Source organism: Cryptotermes secundus, unplaced genomic scaffold, assembly GCF_002891405.2.
Source record: "Cryptotermes secundus unplaced genomic scaffold, Csec_1.0 scaffold1269, whole genome shotgun sequence".
NCBI classification, from domain to species: Eukaryota; Metazoa; Arthropoda; class Insecta; order Blattodea; family Kalotermitidae; genus Cryptotermes; species Cryptotermes secundus.
This window is the reverse complement of record NW_019720738.1, coordinates 566318-587574: the sequence shown is the minus strand read 5'-3', so window position 1 is coordinate 587574 and position 21257 is coordinate 566318. Positions and strand designations below refer to the sequence as shown.

Sequence of the window (21257 nt, the reverse complement as noted above, 5' to 3'; positions counted from 1 at the left end):
TTTAACGAGGATTCGGTGTAATTTTATACGTGTCAGTTGAAAAGCGGTCCGCTACAGGAAACGTGATGGATTTTATATATGAATTTATTTTGGTTGGTGTACCTGCATAAAATAGTTACTTCAAAGATATATCTTCGTTAGACCTACGAAAGTACAATAGTACATATTGGCCGAAGACTCTTGTTTGCGCTAGTTTGATCATAGCCATTTAAACGACGTCAACGATGGAAAGGATGCTGGTTCACGATTTTATAATATGATACAGCCACGACTGAAAGATATTTACGAAGTTGAAATGGGAAATTTGCATCGATCACACATTACGTTTCAATGAAAATTGCGAATCGGTTGTAGTTGTGTATGATCTGAATGATAAGGGAGTCGAAGTATGATTTAGGAAGTAAAATAAAGGAGAACATGTTATAAATGCACAACGTGAGAAATAAACCATGCAAGTCATACAAATAGGAATATTATTAACTGTTGTGTTTCTGAAGTGTGTTTCTGGGGATGGTAAGTGAAGATCAGAGGTTATATCAGTTACACCCATGCATGAAACATTTTCTTGCCGATATAAATAAAAATACAAAATTGTAACAGCCATTAATTGTCATTAATAGGTCCTTCTTTGTAAAATGCCTGTTAAATGAACACATAAACCTCTACAGTTTAGTAAAAAGGTTTCAACTACGAAGTTCTGTGTGCATTGTTTGTTTTCCCCATCCTAGCCATACGTCTGACCCATCATAACCTGCTTGATTTCACTACCACAACAAGAGTAGGACGACCTGTATAGATCACAGTGTTCATCATATAATCTCTTAAATATCCTACCAACTTAATTCCTCTCAGGTTCTCACACTTTCTGTAGAATACCTGCATCATACGTTCCTTCCTCAAAGTAAGAGGCCATATTTCACATCCATGTAAAACAACTGGTAAAAGTACTGTCTTATTGGTAAGTGCCAGAATTTAATCGTGACTCTTGCAGGGCAAGGAAGCTGGATGAGGAAGGAAGGGATGGACAAGCTGGAAGGGGCGGAAACATGCCTATCTACTGTTCAGGACATATTGGCCAGTAGCATACTTGTGCAGTGTTCAGCTGAACTGAACTAAAGCAATTGTGTTTGTATATCTACAGAGCAAAGCATCAGTTCAGCAGTGAAACTGACACTGAATACCATAATATTATGCCTGATGAAGACAGTGACATGGAGCTCACACAGCCACTACAGAGTATATACTGAATGTTTTGGCTCAGATAGTTGTTGCTGATTCATGCTGCTGCTGCATCTTTAATGGCTTGGACTTCCTGCCTTCCTCACAGCTCTCAAGAGTAGAGCCTTATACTGTGTATTGATCTCCAGTGCTTTGGAAAGTAGGCACAGTAAACTGAATATTGAATAGCATTTCGAGAGTCATTTATTCTTCTCGTAGTTTCAGTATGAACATTATTTTTGATCGTTATTGTTGTTCCAGGTTTTTCTTGACATTTGTGTCATTATGACTTGTACAGGTTTCCATTCTACACTTGGACACCTCAAGGCACGAGCAAGTCCTCAGATTCAGGCACAATCTGCAGTCGGGGTTATCGAACGCCTTTTAAAAAATAAAACCAGACTGTTTCAAGTGACAGTTGATCCCAAGTTGGGGCCTGTCGGGAAGGACACTTTTAAGGTATCGTAAGATCCTAGCAAATGTTTTTATTAATTATTGTTTTAGATAAAAATCATAGGAATCAGTGATGTAAGCATTCATTAATGAAACAAATCTTCACAGGAATTGGATATGATGTTTTGTAGGCTTTCCATTATTTTGGTTCGATGTGATGGGTGCCACATCTGCACTTTGTATTTATATCACCCAGCTGTACTAGCTGCACCCCTAAAGGGACCTCGGGAGCCATCTGTTTCTACCCATTGTTCCCTCAGGGGTGCAGCTTGAATAGTCTGGAGTTTACTCTGTGGTATAAATACTGTGTACAAATGTGACACTCATCACATCAACCCCTGATGATGGAAACAGACAGTCCATGAAACATTAGGTACCGAGTCCTTATTATCATGGGCTAATCTCCTGAGAAGACTTTAACTGTGTACAGTCACCATGAAAGTATCATATAAGTCATTAGTGAACATTTCCTGTTAACTCCTGAATGAGCATATAGATGTATGACTTCGGTTGCAGATTTTGAAAGAAGAGGGAACGGACAAGGTGAACATTGTGGGTACAAGTGGGGTGGCTGCAGTGTGGGGGTTCCACCACTATTTGAAATACTACTGCTTCAGCCATGTGTCATGGGATTCTGACCAACTTTCTCTTCCTGAGGAACTACCATCAGTCAATATTATTGTCACATCAGCTGATAGGTCAGTAGCGTTATTGTACCTTTAGGGCTGCCTTCAGGTTCCAATGAGTAAATACTGGGATATTGCATTACCTCTGCCACAGGACGTCTGTCAAAGTGTGCAGAGACTGTGTTTTTTTTCTTCAGATTTTACAGTAAATTAACATAACCTTGTAAATAGACTTTAAATGATTGTGGTGATGGTGTATGCTGTACAGAACTGTAAGGTTTATTTTGGACTCTATCCATCTAGCCCTGTCTACCTGAGGACGGAGACAGATCCAGTCTCAGAAACGTTGTGGTTTTTTGTCTTGTATATACCAGATGATGGATAGACTCCAAAATAAACCTTACAGTTCTGTACAACAATATAAGCTTGAGCAAAAGAGAGAGAGAGAGAGAGAACTGCACAGTGGTATTTATCTTTCTTGCTGCTGAGTAATTACTGCTGAGCCATTGAATTATTGTATAGCATTCTAGACTTTTATTCAGGAGGTGCCTGGTTCAAATCTTGGCTGGGACACTAGTTTCCTGTCTGAGGTTTCCATGATATTTCTCACTCCCTACAGGCAACTGTGAGGATATTACTCCAATTAGGCTGGGACCACATGATTCCAAATCCTCTCCTCTTCATTTTTCACCGATTATCCTGCCATTAATGCTGTATAGTTTGAAATACTGATGGTGTTATAACTGATTTATGTTTCTAATTATCTGTAAATATGGAAATCAAGGGGCACGTGGTAGTGTAGTTGATTGAGGCACTATGCTACAAGCTGGAAGGTTGTGGGTTCAAGTCCCGATGAGATAATTGGATTTTTTTTTCAGTTGACATAATCCTTCCAGCTACATTATGGCCCTGGGGTTGACTCAGCCTCTAACAGAAATGAGTACCAGGAATATTCCTTGGGGTAAAGGGCGGCCGGTGCATAGGGCTGACAACCTTGCCGCCATCTGTGAGCCGATTGTCTAGAAAATGTGGGAGCCTCAACATCTCACAACCCTGTGGTCCTCCACGGCCTGTTACAGGGATACCTTTACTTACTTTACTTAATGGAAATCAAGACAAATCACGCAGAAACTAACTTACCGCATGCTGATTCTTACCTTGTCTTATGAAAGGTTTTGCGATAATTTTGAACACCATTTATGTTGTTATGTGTAATGTAAGGTATTGTCGTTGCAAATTCTGGAAGTTACTGAATTCTTATACAGATGGCATGCTGAGGCAGCAGAGAGGCCTGACTTGAAACTCTTCATGTTCAGGATAGGTGGACATATATACCCAGCAAGTCTGAATGCATTCAGAAAGTCAGTTTGGGAAATAAAAGCTTGTAGATTTGCACATCCAAAGACAATGGAGACTCTGAGGATGCCATGTTGTAGGGGTCAGGTAACATTACAGCCTCAGCAGCACAAAAATTTTAAGCCCATGTATCACTTATTAATTGTAGTTAGGGCCTTTGATACAAAAAACCATAGAATTATATTCACCCCTAGCGGAGGTATTGCATATGGATGGGTAGACAGTGATGATTGGTTGATTTCTTTAACTTATTTACCCATTGTGTTCATTTATGATTCACTAACATGTAAGAGTATTTTGGTGACAGGTTCAGATATTACCAGAATGTGTGTACCACAAGCTACAGCTTTGTGTGGTGGGACTGGCCCCGCTGGGAAAGGGAGGTAGACTGGATGGCCCTCAATGGGATCAATCTGGCCCTGGCATTCACTGGGCAGGAGGCGATCTGGCAGCGTGTGTACAGTGAGCTGAACCTCACACAGGAAGACGTGAATGAACACTTCAGTGGCCCTGCCTTTCTGTCATGGTACGTAAGATCATAAACACAAAACCACAGGCTTCATTTTCTGTTAGAATATAGTTTTAACACATTGTCTTCTTCATGATTTTTTTATGTTTGCTTGTATATTAATCTGACATTTTCAAGGTCATGGGTTCAAGCCCCAAAATCTTGTCATTTCGGGTGTTATCTAGCCACATCCAATGGGTACCAGGGATTCTTTCTCCAGGATTAAAGCGGCTAGGGTATGAAGCTGACCACTTACCTGCATTAGTGCTGAGGTGACACAAGGAGCTATACCTCCGTTCCACCATGTCTTCATGGTGTGGTGCTTAACTAAGCACATGGTCGACTTCATGGGGCCACTGCATTGAGACAGGTAATTTTTGTGTTATTCTGAAAGGTTACAGATGTTGATGAACATTGCAGTATGCACAGACTGTAGCAACAAATCTCCTTGAAGCTTGGGTGCAGTTATCAGTGTCACAGCAAGGGCATGAGAATATGTCATAGTATTATGGACCAGACACCGGCATCCCCAATGGCAGTCAACGTGTTGAACCTCCAAGAACTTTCATGAAGAGTTGATGCTTACTCAGATGGGAATTAATTCCCTGCTTGTTTTGAAACCTGAAGGTCTATTTCTAAAGTTACAAAATCCCACGATATTATCCTGTCCTCCATCCTCAAATTGAAATTATTGAGGATTATGAAATTAAGGCATTCACATGTTATACCTTCTGTACTTTCTAGGTTGCGGATGGGCAATATGCGAGGTTTTGGTGGCCCGCTCCCTGATTCATGGCACGCCAAGTCACTGTCCTTGCAGCACAGAATCCTCGCACGCATGAGAGAATTGGGAATTGTACCTGTTCTGCCTGCTTTTGCGGGACATGTACCACGGGCATTTAAACGGTAGCATTGGATCTTCGTATATTAATTTTGAATTACTTGCTTAGTTGAGATTAGATAGGTTCTTGTGGCAGCGGGTGTCAAGATTACAGTTTCCTGGCATGTGATACCATGTACACATAGTTTGGTTAAGTGGGCACCATGGTTACAAAGCAATGAAGGCACCATGAAGGCAGAAACAGCAGACTTCGCCAAAGCATTGGTCAGTACCTGCCAAATGCCATGGCGTCTCATCTCAGAGGACTGTATTCTCAGTACCGCTTACTTCACTTCTTGTTTCTTAATATTAGAAGGAAAACACGAAGGGATAGAATATACAAATTAAATTTTCAGAGAGTGAATTTGAATGAAAAATATTGTGGCATAATAAGCAGCTATACAACAGCTGTTGCTAGGTAATGGCTCTGTATATGACGGCATATGCTAGGTAATGGTCACAACAGATTTGTAACATGCAGCAATGGAGTAACTGAGAAGTGGTGTTTTCTACGCAGCCCATGTGATAGTTTTGTGATGCAACAATTGAAGAACTGTTGGGAGAGATGTTTTCTGTGTGGGCCATGCTGAGGGTATATAACCAGGAGGAGCTGCGATTATGAGAGATTCTTGAGACAGCAGTGAGAAGTGTAGGAGGTTGCTGTGAGATGGCCTCCAGCCTGGGAGTTAGTTGGAGCAATGATTGAGTTGTGAGACAGTCGCCAGCCAGTAAGGACATAAATACAGAAGCCAAGGAAGCCATTGGCAGGCAACAACTGATGAAGATACAGCAGACTCAGAAGACTTTGTACATCTTTTAGTGAACTGCAGATGTGTGAATTAGTGTTATCGCTATAGTTATTTGTAGTTCTATAAGAGTTCAGTAAATCCAGTTTTGAATCCAAAACCCATCTGTAGTCACTCAGTCATGTTAGTATGTTAATACAGTTACGGAGGAATCAGTTATGATGGTTTGGCCGTGTAGAAGTAACAGAGAGAGCGTGGATATTGAGAAGAGTGGGAGAAGTATATTTTCAAGGAAAGACAAGCATGGGAAGCCTAGGAACAATATGGCTTAGCCACAGATAGGAAGATATTAGGTAGAAAGAAAAAAGCTGGCAGGAAAAGTTTTAGGAAGAAGAGATTGGCCACTTTTTGTCTATTGACCTGTATAAAAGAAAAATTATGTTAGATAAAGAGTAAAATCAGAGTGTTGAGTAACTAATATTCTGGGGGAACATACTGCTTCATCTTCAGGGTCAAAGAGTAACTTGTGCAAGTCAGCATGCTGCTCTCTGTTTGTCTTACTTTCTGACCCTGAAGTCGAGGTCAGTACATTTGTCCGAAACTTCAGTAAGACTGCATGGAGGAACATCCCAAAAGACAGTACTCTGAATCACATAGTCTTGTTTTATTCAATGTTCCAGTTTATACCCAGACACTCCGATGACCCGTATGGCAGACTGGAACCGTTTCCCAGATGAATTTTGCTGGTATGTAGTAACCAATTAGTTTGATGAACAGTTATTAGTGGTGAAAATCTGTGTGTTAAATGAATTACATGACCTCACGCTTTGTTGCAGTCCATTTGTTCTTGAGCCCACCGACCCATTGTTCAGGAGAGTTGGAAATATGTTTATCTCTGAAGTAAGTACAAAATGAATACTTTGTAGTTTTCCTCAGATGCCATTAATCTGTATTAACCACAGTCTGTACCACTGGAGCACTGCTCCAGTTGGTTCAAGCAGTGGTGCATCCACATTGTGTCTGGAAAGTGCTCAGTTCTAATTCCAGCCTGATCGCCAGGTTCCTGACTGACCTTTTCTGTGGTTTTCCTTTGTCTCTGGAGGCAGAAATGCAGAACTTGGTATCTTGGCCACTGTGGCCGCTTCCTTCTGCACTGTTTCCAGCTAATTATTGTCTGGCCATTCAACACTGTATTACTTACTTACTCATGGAGCTGAGCCCTTCTGGAGGAGCTGCCAATTCTGCAGCTACTCAAGAATTTTCCAGCATTTTATGGAACCCGAATGTTCATTACCATGTTCACAAGAGCCCTCCACTGGTCCCTATCCTGAGCCAGATCAATCCAATCCATACCATCCCATCCTATCTCTCTAAGATCCATTTTAATATTGTCCACCTGCCTACGTCTTGGTCTTCCCAGTGCNCCTGCCCACCTCATACTCCTTGAATTGATCATTCTAATTATACTTGGAGAAGAGTACAAGTTATGAAGCTCCTCATTATGTAGTTTTCTCAAACCTCCTGTCACATCATCGCTTTTTGGTCCAGATATTCTTCTCAACACCCTGTTCTCAAACACCCTCAGTCTCTGTTCCTCCCTTAATGTGAGAGACCAAGTTTCACACCCTTACAGAACCACAGGCAAAATTATAGTTTTGTATATTGTAATTTTTATGTTTTTGGGCAGCAGATGAGAAGACAAAAGGTTCTGGACCGAATGGTAGCAAGCATTACCCGAGTTCAATCTCCTCTTTATTTCCTCCTGAATCAGGTTTTGATCTGTTATCGTTGTTCCCAAATATCTGAACTGTGCCACATTTTCAAAACATCTGTTTCCTATCTTTATGTCATAATTTTTCCCTCCATTTTTGTGACAAGACAGCAACATATACTTAGTTTTCTCTGTGTTTACTTCTAGACCAACTCTTTACTTGCATCAGTTAAAGTTTGTCTGTTTCTTTTATGGTATCTACATTATCACCCAGTAGATTCACATCTTCAGCACAGACCAACAGCTGATGTGTCCCATTTAGTTTCAGTCCCACCTGGTTTCCCTGGACCTTCCTAATTGCATATTCTAAGGCAAAGTTGAAAAGGAGTGGCAATAAAGCATCTCCTTGTTTTAGACCATTCTGGATAGGAAATTCATCAGACAAATGTTTACCTACACGGACTTTACTATATGTTTCGTTGAACTGAACTGTTGCAGTGTTACTTATCCATGTGCCAGCTGTCTGAGTGTTGCATTACATCACTACTAATACTGTTACTTCTAAGAGAAAATGTGTTTGATAGCCCCATAGTACTGAGAGATACAGAACCCCCTGTTCCTGAACAAAAAACTGTTATCTCTTGGTTAAAATCTAGCTACCAATCCTGTAGCACCAGGAGATATAAAATCATCAGTTGTCAGAAATAGTGGTTAATAGTTATAGAGTAAAAATAAAGTAAAGTAATTAAGTAAAGCTAAAGCGGCCACCGTAGTCTAGAGGTAATGTTCCCACCTCATGACTCGTAGTACGCGGGTTCAAATACCCGGCAGAGGTCGTCAAATTTTTAAGGGCGGAAAAAATTCAGGGAACAAGTCCTCTGGGAGGGACTTTAAGCTGTGGGTCTCGTGTCGTAGGTTTACAGCACTTAAAAGAACCTCATATCTCCCAAGGAGGTCACTGAGCCAAATTACGGACGTTTCCCACCCAACAGCAGTCTCTAATACCTCTGGTAGAGGGAGGAAGCATTATAGATACCTCTCAGCTAGTAGAGCCAGTCTCGCTGGCTGGGCGGGACTGATGGTAGGATATAGAGCCTGGTACAAATCATAGAGGGAAGCACAATGGACCAATACAGGTCTAAATGCATGGGGAAACCCACCCTCTCCAATAACTAACTGACTAACTAAGTAAAGCTATCCCTGTAACAGCCCATGAAGGCCCATAGGGTTGCGAGACGTTGAGAGTTCTATTGTTAATTGGTTCCTGGTCTATTTACGGAGGAAAAGTGGAATAGTGAGAAGAAAGGGGAAAATATGGCCCTTTTCAGGGCCCTGTAACTTTTTCTCACAGGAAGCCTAATATGACATGAGAAGTGGCAAGAGAAGTGTTGGTATCAGCCTGCAAGACTTTAAGGTGTCGCAACAGGAAAGACCATAATATGGACACTCACTGCCTTGAAAACCTCAGAACTTATAATGTTAATTATTGACTTCATCTTGTTTGCAGCTGGTTGCAGAGTTTGGTACAGACCATATTTATAACTGTGACCCATTCAATGAAATGACACCTCACACATCAAATGTGACATACTTCTCTCAAATTAGCAGCGCCATCCTGACAGCTATCACTGATGTGGACCCTGATGCTGTGTGGTAAGTAAACAGACATAAATTTATCCCTGTGTGCCGTGAAGTTGGGGCTGAATGGTCAGCTTCATGCTGGAACCACTTTGGATATGAGGTTGGGCCCTAAAGCAGGTCTGGTCACTGGAGAAGAAATGAATGTCAGCCTATATCAGGAATCAAACCCCAATTCCTTGGTCATACTTTGTGATAAGTAAGCATTTGCATAGAAGCATATAGCTCAGTGACAGAGCAACTCATTTATGTTGGGGCTGTATCTAGTTTGCTGTTGTCCACCAGATTCTGTGGCGCAGCACTGGTCACTCTCGCCTCATATTCAGAAAATCATGGCATGGAGATCTGCTGTTACTTACTTACTTACTTGCTTATTTACTTACTCATGGAGCTGAGCCCTTCTTGAGGAGCTGCCAATTCTGCAGCTACTCAAGAATGTCCCAGCATTTTATGGAACCCAAAATTTATATTTTTCATGGTTTTCTGGAGACTGTCAAGACAAATGCTGGGCTGTCATCTTAACATGTTGATTTTCTTATGTTTTCTGTGTTCAGCTACTTTCAGTCCCCTGAGGGAAATGCTAGAGGACTGTAGATATTCAGGTCATATGATGATGTCCAGACAGTGGTGGTGCTACGCAATGTTCTAGCAGAAGCCCAGAGAATACTTTGTGGAGGGAATGCATTAGCTGCTATGTCATTGGGACACCCCGTGGGGATAGACTGCAGTTCCTACATGCAAACCACTGAAAGAGACAAAGTGTTGTGTCAGTAGACACGTTCGATTTGAACTGCGGAGGGGCGGGGGTTGTTACGACACTGTCAGTAGCTGGACTATGCAGCATCAAATGGTAGGGTGAAAGGATCTTGAAGGAAGTGGTTATGACCTAATTGATGTACCATCCTGACATTTGCTTAAGTGGGTGACTGAGGAAAACAAAGAAAGTCTCAATTAGGATGGCTGGTGCCTCAGCTCAGATTTAAACCTCTCGAATATGAGTCTAGAGCATTGCTGCTGGGCCAACCTTATGAGTGGCTTGATTTGAAGGGAGAATGGCAAACAGTTCCTTTGTGAGTTACTGAGTGTTGCATCTGTTTGTTTAAAGGTTGAAGCAGAACTGGGGGTTTGTTCATGATATGATATTCTGGACCACAGACAAGGTTAAAGCATTCTTAACAGCGGTTCCACCTGTAAGTACAGCACCTGGTTTGGTACGGAACTAAAACAGATGTGTTTCTTTTTGCAGTCGTATGTGAATGTAACTAGGATTAATTAAAAGGAAGCATTATGTATCTTAACCAGACATTAAACTCTTGTGACACATTAACCTGGTATTTAGCAAGTCTCACATATCTTAACCAGACTAATAATATGGTATTATCTTAACCATATTTAGTGAAACCCACCCTTAGGGCTTCTTTGGGTGTCTTTGATCTGAATAGTAAATTGAGGAAAATCTGAAATGGAGGGTCACTGAAAGTGAAACACTAGATAGGGATTCTGCTGTATGGAGAGTGACATGTATTAACCCTGTAACTGCTAAGCTATGCCATACAACTACCTGCTAGAAATGCCAGTGTGACTTGGGGGTAAGTACGGCTGCCCTTAAATTCCTTTCAAACAACAGCAGATATAGATCGAATGAAAGCTGCTTCTTTCCCCAGAACACTGGTGTGTCGCATTTGAGGCCTTCTGTTGACAGAAATGCTCTACTGATCGGTTAATGACAGGCTGTCTCTTTATCTTCATCGGTTTGAATGCAAGTGCCCAGAGCCACTGTACTCAGAACGGGGCCTGCAGAAGTTTCAACATCCAATGAGAACTGATGGTCATGCATTAGTGATTTCAGCAGTATGTAGGAATAGAATTTGTGCTTTGGCTGGTGGATTTGGTACTATCTTCTGTGTATATGATAGTTTTGTACAATGTGTCATACTGTTATTGAAAAGATTTAAGTTTAATCTCATAAATGTGTCATTCTGTGCCAAATGAACACAGCTCACAATCTCAGCTACTTTTATTAGAATGAACTTTCTGTCATGTGACAGTGATGACTGCAGAAAGTACTGTTTTCTGGAATGTGTTTTGTAGACTGGTAAAAGTTCACCAGTGTTTCAGAGGAATTAACTTCCTCCATGTTCATGGTCCAAGAATAACCCATACAGGAAGCAGGCAGCAAGCAGAGTGAGACAGTGCTGCCAGAATACAGGGAATCACATCCCAGAAGGTAGTCCTCTTCAAATTCACCAAATTTCTTCAAAATATATGCATTGTAAGCTGAAATCTGTGGTTGCAGGGCCGAATGATTGTTCTGGACTTGCAGTCAGAGTTGAACCCACAGTACAGGAGACTGCACTCTTACTATGGACAACCATTTATTTGGTGCATGCTGCACAACTTTGGAGGCACTCTTGGTCTCTATGGATCTGTCGGAAATGTCAATACTGTAGGTACCAGTGTTTGTGTTCAGATTGTGGTCCTCTGTGTTGTGACATCATGTGGCTTAGTGAATCCCCTTCTACCCTGAAGACAGAGGCAGAAGATTCTTTGAAAAAGTTTATACCCACACAGAAGACCACATGGTGTCACAACTCAAAAGATATTCACGTAAATTTTCATGACTGTGAAAACCTAGTGTCTTACGGGGCAATTTGTATGTCTTATACAGCTAGAGGGATGATGCGTCTTTGCATAAGGGGATTTATAAAGCAAAGGGTAGAAGAAGACTGGAACATTTCACAGAGTATGAGAATGGGGAACCTGTAGAAATAAAAAATTCCCAGGAAAACAAGAATCCTTTCCCACTTGAAGCAAAAAACACAGTTGAGTGGAACCTCTACTTAAGGTGTTTCTGGGAACCAGTGGATTTGAACACTTACATCAAAGGAACTCTCAGATGGAGGCCATTTAATGCCGAGAGTATGGACTTGGCATCACTGAATTTGAATGTCAAACGAGAGAAGCTTTAAATTGAGGAACGCCAAATGGGGGGGCGCCACTGTAAATATAAATTCAAAATTGAAGCAGAGGATGGGCAGTTTCTGAGAAATATTGATGGCAAAACAGGAAGACACAGAATTTGAAATTAAATTTTTAGGAATAAAGTTTGGATTCAAAATCCATTAGTAAGCTTTAAAAAGACACAGAAAGGTTTCATTGGTTTGGCCATTCGAAAGGGCTGTATCGAACTAGGATACAGAGAGGGCATTAGGATTAAAAACATGACAGTAAGAAATATTTCTTGGCATTAATTATTATTTATTGTTTTCATTATGAAGACACTTTATCCAGTTTCTTAAGGAATTACAAATTAGGAGCACCTACAGGAGCATGTAAAGTAAAAGGTAAAGTTGTCCCTGTGCTTAACTAATTAAGCGCTACATCATGAAGACGTATGTTGAGTGGATGTATAGATTCACATCTCTCTTGCAGGGTGTGTTTGATGGTCGAGGTTTGGAGAATGGTACAATGGTAGGCACTGGGCTGACCCCTGAAGGCATCAATCAGAACTATGTGATGTATGATCTGATGAATGAAATGGCATGGAGGACAGAGCCAGTGAACCTATCCGAGTGGTAAGCCCCTACTCCCAGACTTCATTTCCACATTTTTTTAATTGCTAGTGGGCTGGGACTAAGTCCCTTGTTCTGCGGCCACTTCTGGCCTATTGTACCAACCCCAGATGATAGGTCAGGGTGATTGTGGAGCAATTGGTGCAATGAAGATTGGCAGGGGAAACCGAAGTACCTGGAGAAAACCTGCCACAGCGACACTTTGTCCACCACAAATCTCACTTCATCAGACCCGGGATCGAACCCGGGCCACCGCAGTGAGTAGCCAGCGACTAACCGCCTGAGCTATGGTGCGGCCTTTCCACAATTTACTTAACTGTCTGGTAATAGAGCCTGAAGGTTCAACACGATAGTGAAAATCCTGGCCGAAATTTAAACTGAACACCTCCCAAATATGAGTCTGGAGCATCGCTGATATGCCACTCTGCTTGGTTCCATTGTCATGTTGTTAGGTTGCTCCTTGATCTCTGTTCGTTCCCTCATGAGCCCTTTCTTGTGCCTTGCTTTTGTGGCTGGGATACTGCTGTTGAGCAGGACGGGATGACTGGGGCCAGTGCGATACTTTGTGACAGTTTTTTACTGGCATAATTATACGGGCTTCTCTTTCAGGTTTTCTGCTTATGCCAGGAGAAGATACGGGGCAGTAGACACACATGCAGACAATGCTTGGCAGCTGCTGAAGGTAGCTCTCGGCTTCATACATCTTTCATTTTCTTTCTGTTCTTATGTAGGATGTGTTGCAATCAAGCCTGTACATCTGTCTGTCTTCCCAAAACTACTAATCAGTTTCCTTCCTTTATTTCCTTTCTTTCTTTGCTTTCATGCTGGTATCTTTCTCAGCTTATTCTTTGAACCTGAAGATGGAGGCAATGCGTTCTTCCGAAACGTCGTTTGACTTTCGACAGACTATGTGGCATTATGTCTCAGAAAATGGTACTCTTTGTGTTATTTTCATATTGAAAATATTCAGAAATCTCTCATCCAACATTATTGAAGATATTATTGCGGTGATTCACATGCTTAGTCAAGTTAGGCAAGGATTACATTTTTGCAATATTAAAGTTAGGGTTCTCAAATTAGAATATTGCCATAGTACCATGGTACCAAGAGTTCTGAAATCATATATTTCTGGACAGTAAACCGATAATCTGATCATCACCCCCATTGCTACTGGTAATTGTAAAGTCTGCAGTTCCCATGCAGCAAAACTTAAAATAATATTTTCTACCTACAGCAGTGTTTACAGAAACATAGTTCTGTAGAAATATATGTTATTCAGTTATGCCCAGAAATGCATATATTCTGTTTAGTGCAGTTGTAATTGTGTACACTTTGCACTTCATCAGTTTGGTTTCTATGCTGTTTGAAATTCTCAGGGCAGCGACCATGAGGATACTGCAGTTTGGGATGTGTTGCTGTGCAGTCTGGTAGATATTCTTGAAAAAATGGCCCTTCATAGGGCCACTGTTCCCCTACTATGTTTCTCCTAAGTGTCCTCCACCTCCTGTTGATTCATTCAGTTCCAGACACTACTACTTGAAAAATGACCCTCTAAATGGCATCAGTTTCCTCTGACTTCCCTCAGACTCTTACTGGTTGCTCAGAACTGTTATTTCCCCTGTGCACTTGCCTTGGGAACCAGCCAATTAGATGGTCGATATTTATTTGCTGTTGTTACTCTTCCTGTTCCGTCTAAAGCCCTGGCATAGACCTCCCTCTCCATGATAGATTTAACCCCCTACCCTGAACATTGAGGCAGCAGGATCTTCGGGACTACACACTGTCATGTCCCAGGAGACTGATCTTGTTTTATTGTTTATGAGTTTCATAAAAGAGTTTGTGTTCCTTTGTTTGCCCATTGTTTGCTGTGTATTGAAACCAAGTTTTGTGTTTATGCTTTCATGTCTGTGGTCATATTGTAAAGAGATGACCTTGTGTTTGCAGTCCGGTGTGTACAGTTTCACTGGGATGAGGAAAGTACGAGGGAAGTATGTTATCTGTCGTCGACCCAGCCTTCAACTTCGTCAATGGGTAATCTTACAATTTGCTTCTAGCAGTAAATTATTTATAACTAATGATATCTTTATGTCTGCCTAACGTAGAAATACATAACAGCTCTGCTTGCCACCTGCTTTCACTCTGGTTTCTTGTGTGGCTTATTCTTAGACCCTGAAGATGGAGACAACGTGTTCCTCCGAAACTTTGGTTGACTTTCAGTGTACTTCATGACATTATACCCCGGAAGCTTGAACTCTTCATAACCAAGGCTGTGAAAACCTCAGATCCTACATATAACAATTGTGTAAATGAAAACTGTTCATGAATTGTTCTAAGTGAAGGAGTAGATGCTATTAACGAAGGTCCCCATGATCGCTTAGGAAGACATCCTGTTGATACACCAGCTGATGGCTCCCCTCCAGAAGTGTCTCCTCAGACTTCTACCTCAGTCTCAAACCACTGCAGCCGTGACATCTTCTTGTGTTGGGATGCTACCGTCCCTTGGCTCTTTCTTGATGGGGCCTAACCCTGAAGATGGAGCAGCATATTCCTCCGAAATGCCGATACCTGCCAACTGGACCACATGGTGTCATAATCTGGAGGGTCACTTCTGTGAGAAACTCATGCTAGTGTAGGTTGCCATTTCCTGGTGGTGCCCTAGTGTCAGTGCGCTGCCCTCACTGATGTGAAACATGAAGTTCCAATAGCTTGTTTAATTTCTGACCTCTGAGATGGAAGCATTAGCTCCTTAAACTGTGTGCATTTCATTAGCTGTCTATCTGGTTCTGCATTTAACAGTGTAAAACTGTCGTAAGGTAAAAAGAATGGCTAAATATCATGATTCTGGAGCCGGGATAGTGCAGTTGGTATAGTGACTGGATGCGGGCTGGATGACAGAGGGGTCAGAGTTCGAGTCCCAGTAGGTTTAAGAATTTTGCCCTGGGGTAAAGTGGCTGAGGCGTGAAGCTGACCGCTCACCTCCAACTAGTGCTAAGGTAAAGAAAATGTGGATCTATACATCCACTCCCCCATACACCTTAATGGCATAGTGCATAACTAACGAAGTACAGGGACAGCTTTACTCTACTTTTACATATCATGGTTTGTACACATTTCTTTGAACCTGGAACTGCATGTTTGACAGCCCAGGTACCCCTGAATGTTACCTGTACACCAGTTTCTCAGGGGCTGTGTGCCTGTGTGAGGGGAGCAGATGGTACTCACCCAGTAAACTTACAGATTGCCCATTTCAGAACTGTAAACAGAATGTTTGTGTTCCCAACCAGGTATGGTACAATACAACAGAACTGGCAACTGCCTGGGATGAACTGCTGAGTGCTTCACCTCAGCTTCATGGTGCCGCAAACTATCAACATGATCTAGTTGACGTAACTCGACAGGCCTTGCAGGTGCTTGGTGGTGATCTCTACAACATCATAATGTCTGCTTTCAGGCAGGGAAATGTCTCAGGCTTCCAGTATGTTCACTATATGTAGACACAGGGAGGGATATAAAGAATCAGTTGGGCAGGATAATATTAAAATGGATTTAAAGAAATAGGATTTGGGGGTGGACTGGATTCATCTGTATCAGGATAGGAACCAGTGGTGTGTGTCTGACATAGGCAGATGGCTGGTATTCACTGTAGTAGCATTTGTTGCATTTAGTATCATCTGTTTGTGTCAACTAAGTTGATAATTTTTGCAGGAAGGTAAAGATTGGATGCCCATGGAGTTAATCCTGAATAGGCGTCAAAAGATTGTAACTGATAGTTTAAAGCAGTTTTTTTTTTTTTTTCAAAATGTCTTTTCCCCACTTCACATGGCCATAAGGCTCTCTTTTGGTGGCTGCCAAAATGCTAATGGTTGTCTACAACACAAATAAATTGATAAGAAAGGCCACATAAAATTACAAACATGGAATATAATATTTTGTGGGTTAGTTTGCAGTGCTTTCAGTCTAAACTGTATAGCATCAGATAACAGGATGACAAATTGTAAAGGATTTGAAAGGAAGCAGTTGTGACCTAATTGAATTAATATCATGGTATTTGTCTTGAGGAGGTCTGAGGAAGACCAGGAAAACCTCAGTCAGGATAACCAGTGCTGTCCTGGTGCCAAGTGCCTCTCCAAATGACTTACAGTGGAATGCCTGGTGTACCTTCATGGCATAGTGCTTAATTAGTTGAGCACAGGGACAACTTTACCTTTTTTTTTGCCCATCTCTAGCTATGGCTCTTATGCAGTCTTCTGCTGATCCGCTCATGTACATCAGAAATCTTTATACATCCTAGGAAGTCATGATTTTACTGAATGTGCACACTGCTTTGTAAGTACAGCTGGATAAAATGATGATGACAATGACCATGATGGTGATTGAACCACAGCTACAACTACAACATTCTGTGCCATCTGTTCTCAAACTCTGTGGTTAACCTATATGCACCACCATTGGTCTCTCTGTGAACCTGTTGCAATCTTATGTGGAGGGGATGTTACATTTCTTTTTTATGTATGTGGAGAAAAATCACATTTAAAGTCATCTTTTTTTGGTACAAAGGTAATTTTGGGTGAAAGGAATTTAGAAACCAGTGGTTAGAAGCTCCACTCATTTGTTGCAGAGTATATGCTTTGAATTAATCACATTTGTTCCCTTAATCACTTATTGTACAGTGCCTCTGTTGTGTCCCCTGTTATAGGCAGAGTGCTAAGCTGTTTCTGAACCTGTTGGCAGACCTGAATGTGTTGCTAGGTTCAAATAAGGACTTTCTCCTGGGACGATGGCTGAAGGCTGCAAAAGCTCTCGGCACTACTGCACAAGTAAGCGCATTATAATCTTGTGTTGCAAGTATTGTCTTTTAGTTTATTCTGCAATCAGTTTATTTCATGATTTTGTTGCTATATGGTGCCATGTAGTCTTCTAGACAGGTATCACTGTTTCGAAAGAACCAACTTCACCAAAACATGGGTACTCTCGCGATTTAGGGGTGACCATAGATGGGGTTTGGACTGATGACTCAATTTATTGACCACTCAGAACTACAAATAATTATGACACTATCTTCACAATTTACAAATCACCACAGCACCTGCTAAGCATTTTTCCAACCTGCTATTTCGTCATCAGCCATTCCTTAGCAACAGCTTCTAACAGTGGAGATTCTTCAGTTTCACGTGTTCAGGTCATATCTTCACAGCCTCCTATACAGAACTGAATATCAATTAACTTTGTCCCTTGCTTGTAACATCTCGGCATGGACCATGTAGAAAACCCTGTTCGTTCTTATATGCTAACCATTTCTGGTGGTACATGTTTACCGAGCTGTTCCCTAGCATAGGTCATCTGTTCTTGCTTATTAAGAATCTACTGCTTAACAATGGGTGTATAGACCACATTACCTATCAACTAAGTTACATGCCATGATATCACAGAAGACCATAATTCTGATATTCACTGCTGTGAGGATGTCAGCTGTAACATTTTATTTCATAACTTCTTCTGTACCACCATTTCCATTTCACAAAGTCCTGCGAACGAAGAGTTTTCAGTCCCCTCCCACTGGTCCTTCATGTTTGAGTTTTTGCCAGCTCTCTTTCCTTTCTTTGTGTTCCCTTCCGTTACGTGGCAAGTCCCTTTGTTGTAGTTTGGTACACTATACTGTGGGTCTTAACCTTTTAAAGTACAGTGGTTACTATAAGTACTGCCTGCTCTGATATTCAAGAGCACTGCATTCTGCCCGCACAGTGTATTCATGTGTTGCATATAGTCCCCACAATAAACAGGGACTGTTTCCATAAACAGCATTAACCAGTTGGTCTTAATCAACAGAGATGCAGCGTGCGTCCTGCAAGATCATGCCTGAATGTGTGACTGATTTAGAATAAACTGCTTCAAAGGCTTAACATGCAGCAGTTTTGAAAATGATATGTATCATATGACATGTTCTTGTTTTCAGGAGAAGCAGTTATATGAGTACAACGCTCGTAACCAGATCACACTGTGGGGCCCCCGTGGTGAGATCGTTGACTACGCCAATAAACAGTGGGCAGGTTCGTCCACATTCTTATGACTAATGCCTCCAACAGAAGTAAAGGTAAAGTTGTCCCTGTGCTTAAGTAAACACAGTGTCATTAAAGTGTATGAGGGAGAGGAGGTTTGAGTCCATGGATACGTCACCTCAACTCTAAATGGATGTGAGTTGAAACTGTGTGCTTCGGCTTCATTACTCTTTTGGAAAGGCCCTCCAGTATCCAAGGTTTAAGAGGCTTGATAGGCTTCAGAGCCAGTCTGGATGCCATGGAGAAGTGGAAAAGTATCTTGTCCCTTCTGGGAATTGAATTTCCAGTTACTGTGTTATCCTATCACTCAAATGGGTCTCCACGGTGATTGATTTGGGTACTCTTGAGTGGGTTAGTGTAGTTTCCACATCTGTTTATTTGTTATCATTTGCTGTTTCTTGTTGGACATTGCTTCTAACTTTCATTCAAGTGATTCATCTCTTGTCCAGGACATGGACTATCTTGACTAAGGATTTTCGTGGTTTTTCTTAGACCTTCCAGGCAAATGCCAGGCTAGTACCTTACAAGTAGATTCTAAAGAGTTCTGACAATGGTGTATAACACTCAGAATTACTGGGTTATGGACTTTGTCATTGTCTGGTATTCTAGAAACTAGAATAAACCTTTCGGAAACTGGGTCTGTTTATGTCCTCAGATGAGGGGGAATGGAAGACTCCTACTCAGTTAGGTCCCTTAGAAAGAGCTAATCTCACTCACTGGACAGCTCCATCAGATTCACTACAGCTATTTAATCACCCGAGACCAGGCTGTGGTGAATCTGACAGGAGTTGTCAGTCATTTAATACTCTATATATTCTTGAGTTACTGATGACAATGTTAAATAAATTATAAATACAAAAAGATACTTATGATTATTTTGGTATCACTGTTCAGGTGTGGTGTCCCACTACTTCCTGCCTCGTTGGAATCTGTTCCTCAACGCTCTCAACACTTCTCTAGTCACTGGCACTCCCTTCGACCAAGCACGCACTACTCAATGGATTTTCACAGAGGTGGAGGAGTTGTTTGTTCTTGACACTACAACATTCCCAACAAGCCCAGAAGGTAACTTAAGACCACTGGTTGTGGTAACGTTTTGTCTTGAACCCAGGAGATACCAAGTTCAAATCTCGGCCAGAACATTGACTATGCTCTATGACAGGTTTTTAGCTTTTTGCCTCATGTTTTCTGATCATAATGTTTATGTCAATTTTGCAGGTGACAGCATCGCAATAGCCATGGATATTCATGCTCGCTGGCGTAATCACTTTGTCACACAGCGATCACAGCGCAGGTTCCGACATCGTGGAAGATCTTCACTCACTGTATCACCTTCCCAATCCCTTGTCTTCAGCTTCACTGCAGAAGTGTCATAATGTACATTGAAGTACTGCACATCCAAGAAGCAAGTTTCCAAATGCTATATTGTGTGGCCACAAATAGTAATGTCTGTTCCTGTGTTGGAGGTTTGGGTCTTGCCACATTCAGTACAGATTTGACCGCATGTATTCCCTTTCCTTCACCTCTGCAGAAGATGTTCTGCAATACCCTGAAAGTCATCAAAATTTCAGTGCAAAATTGTTAAAAGTGGACTTCATCAGAAATATTTGACATCAATAATTTGTAAACTTCTGGAAAGACAGATACATTTATACTAAGATACTGAACTGAATAACTGAATAACAGTATGCACTAATTGGTGCTGTCATCTAGAGGAAATGTTCTCAGGAAGTTTGCTTTTGAAAAGAGAACCAAGGAACTCCACAGAGCTGAGTCCTTATTGAGAAAACAATAGTTGCTCAGCTACTCAAGAATTTCTCAACATTTTATGGAACCTGAAGGTTCATTACCATGTTTACTAGAGCCCTCCACTGGTTCCTATTATGAGTCAGATCAATCCAGTTTCTACTATCCCATCTTATTTCTTTTAACATCCATTTTAACATTATCATCCAACCTATGTCTAGGTCCTCTGTCTTTCCCACCAAAATTGTATATACATTCCTCTTCCACCTGATGCATGCTACATGCACTGCACATCTCATCCTCCTTGACTTGATCATCTCAATTATACCTGACAAAGAGTACAAGTTATGAAAGTTATGAAGCTCTTCATTGTGCAGTTTTCTTCAACTTCCTCTCATTTCATCCACCTGTCATCCAGGTATTCTCCTCAGCACCATGATCTCAGATATCATTAATCAACAGAGATACTTTTTTCAGTTGCAACTTGACCCACCGTAACAGTCGGTGGTTGAGTAGACCCTGACAAAGACACATAGCTGTCATTTCCTTCCCATGTGTATGTATTTTGTAATCTTCCTTCGTATTTATATGCAAATTATAGTGAATGATCTCAGATGCGGTAAATAAGCAGAACTTACGAAGTAAATGTTTCCCATTGCCTGCTACAGTACTCCCAGACATCTCCTCCACTGATCCACTCATGTCCTGTGAACAGAGGTCAATATTGCGATGTTGACAAAAGTCAGG

At 41.4% G+C, this 21257-nt stretch overlaps 1 protein-coding gene across 2 annotated transcripts; it reads left to right on the top strand.

Moving 5' to 3' along the window:
* The first annotated feature begins 119 nt into the window (after positions 1–119).
* LOC111873063 (alpha-N-acetylglucosaminidase) lies at positions 120–20631 on the top strand. 2 transcript variants are annotated; one of them, XM_023867450.2, is made up of 18 exons: positions 121–513; positions 1517–1677; positions 2188–2369; positions 3961–4179; positions 4906–5067; positions 6468–6533; positions 6624–6687; positions 9006–9151; positions 10242–10326; positions 11433–11582; positions 12569–12711; positions 13318–13390; positions 14653–14739; positions 15993–16183; positions 17405–17525; positions 18662–18755; positions 19659–19829; positions 19983–20631. In XM_023867450.2, exons 1-18 carry the CDS (start codon positions 450–452, stop codon positions 20138–20140), a joined length of 2337 nt encoding a protein of 778 aa, XP_023723218.1. In that variant the 5' UTR covers positions 121–449; the 3' UTR covers positions 20141–20631. The 2 variants fall into 2 exon arrangements, with proteins under 2 accessions (XP_023723233.1, XP_023723218.1); XM_023867465.2 differs by lacking the exon at positions 19983–20631 and having other exon boundaries at positions 120–513; positions 18662–18799; positions 19659–19744.
* Positions 20632–21257: the final 626 nt, after the last annotated feature.